The sequence below is a fragment of the Nanorana parkeri genome, unplaced genomic scaffold, assembly GCF_000935625.1.
Source record: "Nanorana parkeri isolate BGI_ZX_2015 unplaced genomic scaffold, ASM93562v1 scaffold13, whole genome shotgun sequence".
NCBI classification, from domain to species: domain Eukaryota; kingdom Metazoa; phylum Chordata; class Amphibia; order Anura; family Dicroglossidae; genus Nanorana; species Nanorana parkeri.
Genome location: NW_017306281.1, coordinates 644,515 through 657,728, shown reverse-complemented (window position 1 = coordinate 657,728; position 13,214 = coordinate 644,515). Strand labels below are relative to the sequence as shown.

Sequence of the window (13,214 nt, the reverse complement as noted above, 5' to 3'; positions counted from 1 at the left end):
TTTATATAGAACCGACAAGTTACACAGTGCTTTACATTCTGTACATTCAAATCAGTGCCTGCCCTCAAGGAGCTTACAATGTAAGGTTCCTATCTCACATACATACATACATACATACATACATACATACACACACACAAGGGCCATTTTAGATAGCAGCCAATTAACCAAGCCGGATGTCTTGGAAGTGTGGGAGGACACCCATGCAAGCACAGGGACATTTTGCACATAATTGCTCAACACACTACTACACTACCCCTCCTGTACACTGCCTCCCCCGCCCCAACACTTCCCCCTTGGCACACTGTCCCCCATACACTCATAAACAAAAGTCTATGTTTACCAACCAGGTAGGTGTGTTAGTACCCTTCTCCAGTATCATGGTGCCCGGGTTACAACCCAAAACACGGACCACCCGAGGACAACTGCTCCACATGGAAAACAGAGCACGGCGCCACACCACATACACCGACACGGCTGGACTGCGAGCCAATGGCGGTCCACAGAGCTCGGAGGCGGGGCCTCCAGCAGGCGTGCCAAACGCTTAACCCCATCACTGCCGTGGAATCATCTGCTACAAAGCAGCAGCCACATGCTGGCCTGACGGCATAGCGTCCTGTTACTATGGTTACCAGTGTGTGTTGTCGCTCGGGCTTTTCCAGGCACCTTCATGTTTGGTTCCTGCACACAGAAGAGTCCCTGTAATCTGGAGGAGGTCAAGGTTTGTCTACATGTCATTCCCTATCCATAGTTTTATTATTGTAGGCTAATGCTGTATGATAGGAACTGATCGTTTAATCATTGACCAGGCTTGAGCTCTGATCGGGACCCCACAACCAGAGGTACCAGGAGTGCTCATTTTTCTATTCACTGGGCGTCTCCTTGCAGACGTTAAAATATTTTGGATTGTTCAGATATTCATTTTGGCTTTTAAGGGAATCAGTGAGAAGGGAAATATGTTACCCTTGCTAATAGCAGTTAGTTGTCTGTGGGGAAGAATTAGTGTCCAGGAACAAGCATGCAGAGAGTGAAGTCAGAGGATTGATCTGAATATCTATTTATAGGTCTGTTACTTAGCATGTACAAAAATCACTGCCCCTCGTCCAATCAGAGAAGGCTTAGTATACACTCATAAAACCACTAGGCATTCACTGAACGACTGTTGTGCTGAGTGAGTGACCCATGTGCTTTAAAGTGATATTAATGTCAAAAGGATTTTAAGTTATTTCAAATGCTGATGAAATCACTTACAATGGCTGCTGCTTCTTGATGTTTAAAAGTTTGAGCTCCCTGCAAAATCAGCTGGTCCCCTGAGCACTGGCCCTGATGTCCTGTTATAGGGTGGCTCCTTTCCCTTGCAGGGTCCTATGGAGCCACTCTTGTGTGTTGCTAGTAAGCTGTGTGGGTCTTTACAAATACACAAACTAATGTTTGTTGTCCCTTTAAGAAAAACAAACAAAAAAACAGCATTGGGTCCCCCTAAGGGCCGGTTCACACTACAAAGTCTGTGTTCCATAGCTGCTATGGAATCCGCCCACTGCCATCCACTTTTAGACCTGATTCACACCTGCGTGTTTTTGTGCGTGATTGTGGAAAATGCGCACAAATGTGAAACGCGCTTTCGTTTCTAATGATACCCCAAATGTGGCCCGCAAGTCGTGCGGTTTTGCAAAAGGCACAAATGCGGCAGAAAAAAAAACCCGCCTTGCATTAAAAAGTGCAGGAGCCTTTTTGCCACACGTATATGAACCCTTTGAAAACAATGAAGCAGGCGATAATCACAAGGGAGGAAGACCTGATGGGGAACAAGTCTCTCTGAGCTCCCCAAACGGTACACCTTTCTTGTGACTGACAGCAGATGGCAGTGGGCAGATTTCATAGCCACAGGCAGCTATTGAATCCACCCGCTGTCATCCACTTTCAGTCACAAGAGAAGTGGACGTGATAGGGAATTAGTCTCTTCTGAGTTCCCCATCAGACTCTGCAGACCCACAGCAGAACTGCTTGGTCACTGCTCCTGTCTGTGTAACGGGCACAGTGGCCAAGTAGCAAGCTTAGTAATGCTGAGCCTGTGATTTTATCTGGCTCAGCATTACTAAGCTGCACTAAGGACACATTGTTCAGTATATATACTCAGCCCTCAGTGATGGCCCCCCACCTTGTGCCCATAGCAACATATTCATGTGCTGGTTTCAGATAAGTACATGAATCTGTTGCTAGTTGTGACATTTGTTGCACGACAGATGCCAATATTCATACGCATGCCTACAACATTCTTTATGAATGCAGGGATTGTGTCTAGCTGTAATCCAAATATCATGTAACAGTAATGTTACAAAGTCAAACATTAGTAAAAGTGCTACACTGAACGTATATGCTATATTTTTTTAGGAAGATGGAAATTAAAGCCAACACAGATATAAAGGACACAAAATGTGTGGATAATGGTGGATTGCGGCAGATGGCTGCGGTTCCTGTCATTGCTCTATGCAGGCTGCCAGACAAGCCTTGTGTAAATGAGGCCTAACATTTAAAAACAGGTTTTTGTAGAAGTTGCTGTCCACTCATGAATAAAATATAGTTATGCCTCCACTAGGGATGCACCGATACCGTTTTTTCGGTACCGAAATATTCTTTTGCCCCGATTATCAGGAAGTCGAGCGGCTTCATCATTGCCTGGGAAGCCGATATTCTATCGAAAGAACTCCGGCTTCACTTGCCGAGGCTGCCTGACCAATCAGGCTTCCTGATTTGTTAGGAAACCAGGCTACCTACCAACAAGTGAAGCTGGCTTCCTGGCCAATCAGGAAGCCGGGCAGCACATCATGACCCGCCTCCTGATTGGCTACAAAGCCGGCTTCACTCGTTCGTAGACAGCCTGGCTTCCTGACCAATCAGGAAGTTGGGAGGCGGATCATTACTTGCCACCCGGCTTCCTGATTGGTTAGGAAGCCAGGCTGACTAGCAACAAGTGAAGCCGGCTTCCTAGCCAATCAGGAAGCCGGGAGGCGTGTCATAAATCACCACCTGCCTTCCTGATCGGAAAGGAAGCCGACTCCATGCTCCCTTGGCACTGCCGGTCAGAGGAAGATCTCCCTCTGACCGGAAGTTCCGGTATCAGTGTGAAGTATTGGAGCATTTGGGCGAGTAGGAGTACTCGGTGCATCCACATAAAAGAAACTGGCCACTCATAGAATACAGTCCGTTACTAACTTTTATGTTTCTCAGTAAACAATACAATCTTACTGACTGTACTCTTCACAGTTATAAATATCTCATCCGATTATACACTACATGTTCTACACGGGTATATTTTATCACCCTTGGTTTCCAACCTTTCTAAAGTCTTCAGGTAACTACTATATGTTCTACATGGGTATATTTTATCACCTTGGTTTCCAACCTTTCTAAAGTCTTCAGGTAACTACTACATGTTCTACATGGGTATATTTTATCACCTTGGTTTCCAACCTTTCTAAAGTCTTCAGGTAACTACTATATGTTCTACATGGGTATATTTTATCACCTTGGTTTCCAACCTTTCTAAAGTGTTCAGATAACTACTACATGTTCTACACGGGTATATTTGATCACCCTGGGTTTCCAACCTTTCTAAAGGCTTCAGGTAACTACTACATGTTCTACACGGGTAAATGTTATCATCCTGGGCTTCTAACAACCTTTCCAAAGACGTCATGTAATCACACAGCTCCTTAAACACCGCTGTTTCTTCTCAGAGAATACAGTCCCCACTGAAAACTGCATTTTCTTCCAACAACAACAGTGTCACGTGATCATCTCATGTCAAGGCGTATACAGGACTCTGTGGAAACAGAAAAATCAACTCATATAAGCGGATTGAATAAAGTAATGAAATTTCATACAACAGCCATCCTCTCATCTCATATGAATGCAATGAACTGAATTCTGATTGGATGCCATGGATTACAGCAATTATTACAGGCATTTATATAGAACCGACAAGTTACACAGTGCTTTACATTCTGTACATTCAAATCAGTGCCTGCCCTCAAGGAGCTTACAATGTAAGGTTCCGGTCTCACATACATACATACATACATACATACATACATACACACACACAAGGGCCATTTTAGATAGCAGCCAATTAACCAAGCCGGATGTCTTGGAAGTGTGGGAGGACACCCATGCAAGCACAGGGACATTTTGCACATAATTGCTCAACACACTACTACACTACCCCTCCTGTACACTGCCTCCCCCGCCCCAACACTTCCCCCTTGGCACACTGTCCCCCATACACTCATAAACAAAAGTCTATGTTTACCAACCAGGTAGGTGTGTTAGTACCCTTCTCCAGTATCATGGTGCCCGGGTTACAACCCAAAACACGGACCACCCGAGGACAACTGCTCCACATGGAAAACAGAGCACGGCGCCACACCACATACACCGACACGGCTGGACTGCGAGCCAATGGCGGTCCACAGAGCTCGGAGGCGGGGCCTCCAGCAGGCGTGCCAAACGCTTAACCCCATCACTGCCGTGGAATCATCTGCTACAAAGCAGCAGCCACATGCTGGCCTGACGGCATAGCGTCCTGTTACTATGGTTACCAGTGTGTGTTGTCGCTCGGGCTTTTCCAGGCACCTTCATGTTTGGTTCCTGCACACAGAAGAGTCCCTGTAATCTGGAGGAGGTCAAGGTTTGTCTACATGTCATTCCCTATCCATAGTTTTATTATTGTAGGCTAATGCTGTATGATAGGAACTGATCGTTTAATCATTGACCAGGCTTGAGCTCTGATCGGGACCCCACAACCAGAGGTACCAGGAGTGCTCATTTTTCTATTCACTGGGCGTCTCCTTGCAGACGTTAAAATATTTTGGATTGTTCAGATATTCATTTTGGCTTTTAAGGGAATCAGTGAGAAGGGAAATATGTTACCCTTGCTAATAGCAGTTAGTTGTCTGTGGGGAAGAATTAGTGTCCAGGAACAAGCATGCAGAGAGTGAAGTCAGAGGATTGATCTGAATATCTATTTATAGGTCTGTTACTTAGCATGTACAAAAATCACTGCCCCTCGTCCAATCAGAGAAGGCTTAGTATACACTCATAAAACCACTAGGCATTCACTGAACGACTGTTGTGCTGAGTGAGTGACCCATGTGCTTTAAAGTGATATTAATGTCAAAAGGATTTTAAGTTATTTCAAATGCTGATGAAATCACTTACAATGGCTGCTGCTTCTTGATGTTTAAAAGTTTGAGCTCCCTGCAAAATCAGCTGGTCCCCTGAGCACTGGCCCTGATGTCCTGTTATAGGGTGGCTCCTTTCCCTTGCAGGGTCCTATGGAGCCACTCTTGTGTGTTGCTAGTAAGCTGTGTGGGTCTTTACAAATACACAAACTCAGCAAGGCAATCTACTCCCCTTCTCCTCCCTCCTCCAAGCTAGTAGGTGGACGGTTGCTAGAAACCACTCTGTCCCTTGTGATCTTGCACTGGACAGGAAGTTCAGGGCAGCAGAGTCAAGAGAGTTGGAGCTGTTCCAAAATATGATGACTGTAAGTGCTTGGGCAAAAATATAAATAAATACTTTGCTGGGCAATATATATTTGTGTTATCCAGATTAATTATTGAGAATAAGATTGAGAGTTTAACAGCAGAGGGTAAGTTGCTCATGCCAGCAATAGCGTTGGGCTCGATGTTCGAGTCGACCAACAGTTCATCTTGAACATCACTAGTTTGTGTGTTTGGCAAACACACAAACTATCAGGGCATTCGGCGGGCTGTTCACCCGCTGAGTTCCCTACGAGGCACTGCGCTCCGCGGTGAAGCCCTGTTTGGCTAAAGCCTTGCACCTGACCAAAGGTCACTCTGCTTCTAAAGCCCTGATTGGCTAAAGCCTTGCACCTGACCAAAGGTCACTCCGCTTCTGAAGCCCCGATTGGCTAAAGCCTTGCACCTGACCAAAGGTCAGGTGCAAGTCTTTGCCCAATCACGGCACAGTTTACTGAAGAGCCATGATTGCGCAAAGTTATGATGTCTTTGCCCAATCATGGCTCACATGTCAGGTGCTGTACAGTTGGTAGCTGTAGCTCGCGGTATACTGAGCTTAGGGTGACGGGAGGGCGCTAGCTTGTGTCCTCCCGTTACCCTAAGGAGAACTATGGGGAAAACCCCTGACCCCAAAGTTCTCCTTTAAAGTGAGGACTTAAATCTTAAAAATACATTCAAGTACCTGAACTATTTACAAAACTGTATCTTATTTGTGTATCACTCGGCAGTAGATTCTCAAATCATCTCTGAATTGGTGCTGACACTGTCCTTCCTTCTGGAGGGTGGCTACATTTGTTCCCCATGGTGTGTGTTGTAAAGTAGTCACCACTCCAAGCTCTCTCCTGTGATGGATGAAACTCTCAATACAAATTAGTAAACTAAACCTAAGATTGTAGTCCATCACAGCAGCGGGCTGATCTGACCTACTCAACCCTAAATGAATGACATTTGTATGAAAGTGTAACATAAACAATTACAGTGATAATAAAGTAAAAAGGTTTATAAAGAAGAACTCCGGACAGAAATGTTATTTACCCATACAGTGGGGCTACCCCCGCACTGCAAAGGTTAACTGCTAATTTTTGCCTAGGATCAAAAAAAAGTTATAGTCACCCAAACCTCCAAACTGGCTTGCTCTCAGACCGGTCCCTAGAGCGTATCTCTCCCTCCACTGCAGTGGTCTAGGAATCCTCAAGTCATTACGTCCAATGGAGTATATACGAAGTGAGGGCACAAAGGGACATAACATGGGTACAGTGGAGGAGTAGAGAGGCTGGAAGGATTCCTGCTGGCTCTGAGGTTCGGGTGAGAATAACTTTTTTTTTCCTGTTGCCTAGGCAAAAATGAGCAATTAACCCTTGCAGTGCATTTCTTGCAGAATCAGCTGAGCACTGGCCTGATATCTTGTTTTAGGGTGTCTCCTTTCCCTTACAGGGTCCTATGGAGCCATCCTTGTGTGTGCTAGTAAGCTGTGTGTGTCTCCACAAACACACAGGCACAGCAAGGCAAGTCACTTCTCTCCCCCCTGCTCCCTCTCCTCCCTCTTCCTCTTCCCCTTGGACATCTGGTGAAGATTTAATCTTATACTGGATAGGAAGTTCAGGGAAGCAGAGCTGAGAGAGTTGGATCCAGCTGTTTGACCTAGATGTTCAGAACTCCGAAGCATGGGGTAAAAGAGGCTGCAGTGGCTGGTGTAGCAGCAAGGTGGTATCAAGGATCAGGTGAGTATAATTTATTTAACCCAGCCCCTAGAGCAGGGGTTGGCAAACTGTCCCTCCAGCTGTTAAACATGAGGCATTGCGAGATTCTCACAGATGAGGCATTGCGAGATTCGGATTTTACTCACCCCTGCCCTAGACTAAAACAAGCAGTCAACCCTTGCAGTGCTGGGGGGGTAGCCCCACTGCAAGGATTACCTTAGTTAATGCCTGGGGTCCTTCTTTAATACTACTATAACATTATATTTAAAGAAAATGCTGTTTTGACTTTCATCCTTTGTTGCACCTCAGTGCTGCTGACCTCCTGCAGCCTCTTTGTGGCCAATGCCTGGCTACATAATGTACATGTTCTGCAGTAATGGCTACATGGCATTTCTCAGGGTAGGGTTCCTGATGGTGACAACAGTGGACCATGTCTGTGTAATATGTGCTGAAAGGTCCTCTTGTAGTCTCCATAAGGATCCTGTGTGGCAGGGTGACAAGACAGGAGCACAATGGGGAGACAAGGACAGCACATTGTCATCTTAATGCAGGACCCTAATGCCAGGACCACCAGGTATTATTTTAATGTAAGCTGCAAATTTGAAATAAAAGATTGAAAATCACTTTTCAAGTTACATGAACATGCTAAAGTTGTATGAAGTTAATCATATTGGAGGGTTCCCAATTAGATTGTAAGTATCAATGATCAGGACCTGGAATCTCTCTCGTAATAACAATGTATGCGCATGCACAGCATATCCTGACGGTAGTACTGTATAAATGACTTAATACAAATAGGGCTGGTAATGATTAACATTTTCGTGTTCGATTAATCACATTTTTTTGTAATCAATTAATCGATTATTTTCAATTATAACGCACATACAGATCCAACTACATTGGCCTATACAGCACAGCAATGAAGTAATACAATGAACTAGGATCACACTAATCCAGCACGTTATTAATCTCACGTGCCCCACTCAATATGGCCGCCACTTGAGTGGGGCAACTCAGAATAATAACGTGCTGGATTAGTGTGATCCTAGTTCATTTTATTACTTCATTGCTGTGCTGTATGTGTATAGGGCAATGCCTTGGCTGGCGCTCGTGCAGAAAGTTTCTTGGGCAAACTCACCGGCCCAAGTGGCTCAGTCGGCTAACGAAGGGGAGATGAGTCCGGTGATGTCACGGACATCGACGTCACCGGACTCCTCCCCCCTTCCCTTCGTTAGCCAACGGAGCCACTTGGGGAAGGGGGGAGGAGTCCGGTGACTTCGATGTCCGCAACGTCACTGGATCGCCGACGGGACTCCCGGAAGCCGGCGGAGAGGGGAGTGTTTTCATTAGCGATCAAAATAATTTTAATCAATCAAAAAGTTTAACGATTAATCGAGAAATTAATCTTTAATTTCCACAGCCCTAAATACAAATAAAGATAATACATTGAATAAAAGTCCACTATGTAATGTATGTTTGTATTACAGGTGCCAATGACATGCCTCTTGCAAAACACCCTAGGGACACAGAACCTCCATGGAGAGAATGGGACAGAAAAGCACAGAAATCCGGCCTGAGGCATAACGTGTACTGTGTAAATGGGGATCATTACACAGGAGAGTGGCAGAACAACTTGAAACATGGTAAGATTTGAAAATACAAGGATCGACTTATTTATATATTATGGGTATTTATATAGCGTGGACAATTTACACAGCGCTTTACATAGTGCATATTCACATCAGTCCCTGCCCTCAAGGAGCTTACAATCTAAGGGCCCTATCACGTACTGGGCTAATTTAAAGAGGAGCCAATTAACCTTCCAGCAAGTCTTTGGAGTGTGGGAGGGAACCGGAGTACCGGGAGGTAACCTACCCAACCACAGGGAGAACATGCAAACTTACTGTATGTAGGAACTCCAAACTAACAAAATGTTTACTTTACAAAAAAAAAGGTAATAATGTATGTGAACTTAAGTGAACCTGTGGCCAAGACACTGAAGTATATACATTACATATTGTGAGAATTTAGCTTCAAATGGTAGCACTTCAAGGGCATAGTCCACTCGCTTATGACTTCTTTTTAGGGCCACTTTTATTTTAAAGTTCACACAAGTTGTCCCTCACAGGGTTTCTCCAACATAACACAACTTTGTCATTTCAGCAAAATAACGTTTTTTCACAGTCTCACCAACTTCAGATTATTACTTGCCCCCCCGCTGCTCCCCCCCGCCGAAGGTAAGTGAAAAAAAAAAAATAGCGCAAACATCGGGGCATTTTGACAAGTACAAGTACTTGTCAAAATGCCCTGTTTTTACAGGGGGTCTGGTGTGAGTCAGCCCTAACATTGACAAATTTCAAATAGGATAATCGAGGTGTGGTATATAAAGATACACATCTGACTTCCTGTGCAGTAGTTTTTTGAGAAAACTACCAGCTGTCATCTTGCAATTCCCTATTTATCCTAACAGGGCAGTTAACCTTGAACAATAAACTTCAGATTAAATCTTTACTAATGTCAAAGCTATTAATAGCTATTTCACATAATGTATCTTCTCCGTTCTGTGGTCTTTTAACTTAATTGCGTGTCTGAAATGAAAATGGCCTCTGTGGACTTGTTTCTAAAGCCTAATTTTCTTTTTCTTGTAATATTCCAGGAAAAGGCACTTACATGTGCAAAAGTACAAATTCCATTTATGAAGGTGACTGGAAGTGTGGGAAGAGAAGTGGCTTTGGAACATCGAGTGTCCAAGACCCAATCACTGGTGAATATGTAAAGCTTTATTCAGGATGCTGGAAGAACAACAAACAACATGTACGTTGTAGGTTTGTTTAGATGAAATGATAATAGGTAAACCATTATTACTATTGTGATAATATTAAAAGTTAATACACGTAGCCATGTTCCGAATTTTGGTTTGATGACAATAAGCTTTCCTGTGCTGCTCATAAAACAACCCTCTGGAGTTGGTTTTGGTGCTGACCGAATTATATTTCTTTTTGTATTGTGCAGGGGTAGGCAATCTAGACACTCCAGCTGTTGTGGAACTACAACTCGCATGAGGCATTGCAAGACTGACAGCCACAGGCATGGCTGCCAGAGGCATAGGAATTATGTGATTTCATCACAGCTGGAGTGCCAGGGTTGCCTATCTCTGGGATAATGTATATATTGTATAGGATAGACCAGACAAATGTGTTCTGTGAGTACACCAACAAATGGAACTGTAACCTCCCATGTGTGTACTATAGTCAGATGACAGATTTTGCACATTGCTTGTTGTGGCTTCTATGACAGCACTATTAGCAATACAGATATAATACAATACAGTGTTGCAGCCAGAGGTGTCCTTAGCCTTTTCGCCATCTGAACGGAAGGGGTTTTCAGAGAGAGATGGAACTGTTTGCTAGGAACTGAGCGGGATGCCGGCAGAGGGTCCCGGGTTGCCAAGAGCTAGGCAGGGAGATGTGTATGGCTCTTATATATCTCCCTGCCCAGCCCTGTTTTAAGCAACCTGGGACACTCTGGCCAGAAAGGAGTTGTGTGTGTGTGTGTGTGTCCATCAAAGTAGAGAGGAATAGTGCAATATTGGGAATTGATGCTATTACATCACACTCCTCTGCCACCTAAAATTGCAGATTGAGACACGCAAGGAAGCATGAGTCACTGCTGATGAGTTGACCAATTCTGGGTGTAAACTACAGCTTAATCTATGGAGTCTAAAAACCAAAAAGGCTTTGTTTCAACAGTCTTTAAAAAAATAGTGATAAGGAAATGAAAAGGAGCCTACGGGTCACCATACATCTTACAATATAACCGCACAATCTTTGTACAGTCAGCTTTAGATTTACCAAAACTTTCTGAGATGAGCTCCACCTGCTAAATAGATACAATACTTCATAATATTCACATTAAATATTTCATATTTCCCCAGTGACTTATGACCCAGCCTCCTTGGTGAAGAATTGATCAGCTGGGATAGATTTCTCTACCTGATCGCTGTTGTTTGTCTTTAGTGCTTCCTGCTCTTTTCCATTGGCACAAACATGTTAGTTCCCCTAATATGACCTTGCATGTTCCTAAAATGATCATTTGTAAAAATAAAACTTTTGTCTGCCATCTGGACCGTGCATGCACAGCCACATGCAGTCTAATGTATAAATTTTCTTTTTAAATGACTACAAATCATCATAAGTTGTTGCTGCATATGGCCCCTAAATAGGAGTAAAGTAAGCTGTAGGCATTAGTAAACAGTCAGATGGGCATCACGTCTATGGTCATTTTGTCCCTTAGAAACACTCATTCAGGGTTGTCAAACAATTTCACGTAGAAATTAGATTGCCACCCAAGCCAGCTGAATAAACCCAGATCACAATGTTATCTAATGTTTTTTAGGATAACTGTCTCCATAACGTTAATAAAATACATTAAAATGCATTGAAATATGTTATTTTTATTTCTTTTTTTTTACACGTTAACATGTTTCTAAACAATGCAGGTGAAAAGAGAAGCAAAATAAAGTTTATTTAAGGGAAATGTATAGAGGTTTTGTATTTATTTCATTTCTGTATTTATTATGTTCAGGTCTAAACAAATAAGACATTTAAATATTTGTTCCTTTTTTCAGTCAGGTTAACATGAAATATTGTATGATAATATTTTGTAACCTTTTTAGACGCAGCAACAGAGATTTATTGTGTGCTTTTTCACATGCTTTCCAGGGATGTCTTAGCTGACCTCATGAATAAAGCCTGTTGTTTACACAGCTCAATAGCTCAAGCTAAAACTAACGCATAGAGAAGTAATACATTCCTGATTGGATGGTTAAATCTCAGGTTTAAGTTAGACAAAGCAATATAATTCTGCGCTGTTTCTCTAGATAGCCCATATTGTTCTGGGAATAATTTGTCATGTATTAAATGTATCTGTAGATAAAACTATAGAGCAGAGTTAGAACCTCTGTTAGATTTTTTTTTTTTATTGCTGCCTGGGTCCCTGCAGAGGATATTTGCACTCACTCACAAAGAAAATGATGGAATATCCAACACTTCATGATTGTCAATCAAAGATTGTACATATTTATATTGTTATATTTATTTGTTTATATTTCATATATTTATATAAAAAATATATGAAATGAAATGAAGTTGACCCAAACCTATTATAGTTTCCTATTATAGGTTTGTTGCTGTTTATACAATGCTTTTGTGAATATGGATAATGACAGAGAGGAGTTTTGCAATGCAACATGATATATCAGAGAAACTGAACATGTCCAAGGTGTAAGTGTGCAGGCAATAATAAATGACACCATATTAATTACATTGTGATTGCTTTATAGGGCTATGGAACTTTTTTCTATAGAGACACAGAGTATTATGAAGGACACTGGAAGGCTGGACAAAGAAGTGGCTGGGGTAGAATGCACTTTGCCAATGGAGAAATATATGAAGGAGAATGGCTGGAAGACAAACACTCTGGGCAGGGGATGTTATTATTAGGTGTGTACTATATGTATAATTACAGTATTTTCTTGTATGTATGTATGTATGTATGTACCTCTTACCCTGAACAGTGTGACCTATTTTTCAGATTGAGGCTAAGGCTACATCCCGATCAAAGTTTAATCTCTCCTCTTCCATAGATGTAAATGGATAAGGTCAATTATCTGTTCAACAAAAGAACTTATGAGATTCTTTTCCTATGTTTAACATAGGCCTGGAAAATTAATTTCCTGAGACTAATTTTAGCAATAAGCCAGACATTTTCTGCCGTAGCACTAAACAGGCATTTTATCTCTAAGAACGATTTTCAGTCTCTGATAAAAGTCACCCCCTGTATCCCTGACTTTAAGCCTTGTTCTATATTAATAAACAACTGTACCTTTGGTATAAGTTGTCCTTTAAGTTATGCCCCCACCTGGAGAAATAGCTTCATTCCTCATTCTAGTGATATTCACTGTGCAGCCCTTTCT

General features: G+C 42.7%; 1 protein-coding gene across 1 annotated transcript in view; it reads left to right on the top strand.

Annotated features, from left to right (window-relative positions):
* Positions 1-672: 672 nt before the first annotated feature.
* MORN3 (MORN repeat containing 3) overlaps positions 673-13,214 on the top strand; it is a 24,882-nt gene continuing 12,340 nt past the window's right edge. The window contains exons 1-4 of the mRNA XM_018557256.1: positions 673-715; positions 8,728-8,883; positions 9,897-10,054; positions 12,582-12,741. Of these exons, the coding sequence (XP_018412758.1) occupies positions 8,739-8,883; positions 9,897-10,054; positions 12,582-12,741 (463 nt within the window). The 5' untranslated portion in view covers positions 673-715; positions 8,728-8,738. The remainder of the gene's footprint in view (positions 716-8,727; positions 8,884-9,896; positions 10,055-12,581; positions 12,742-13,214) is intronic.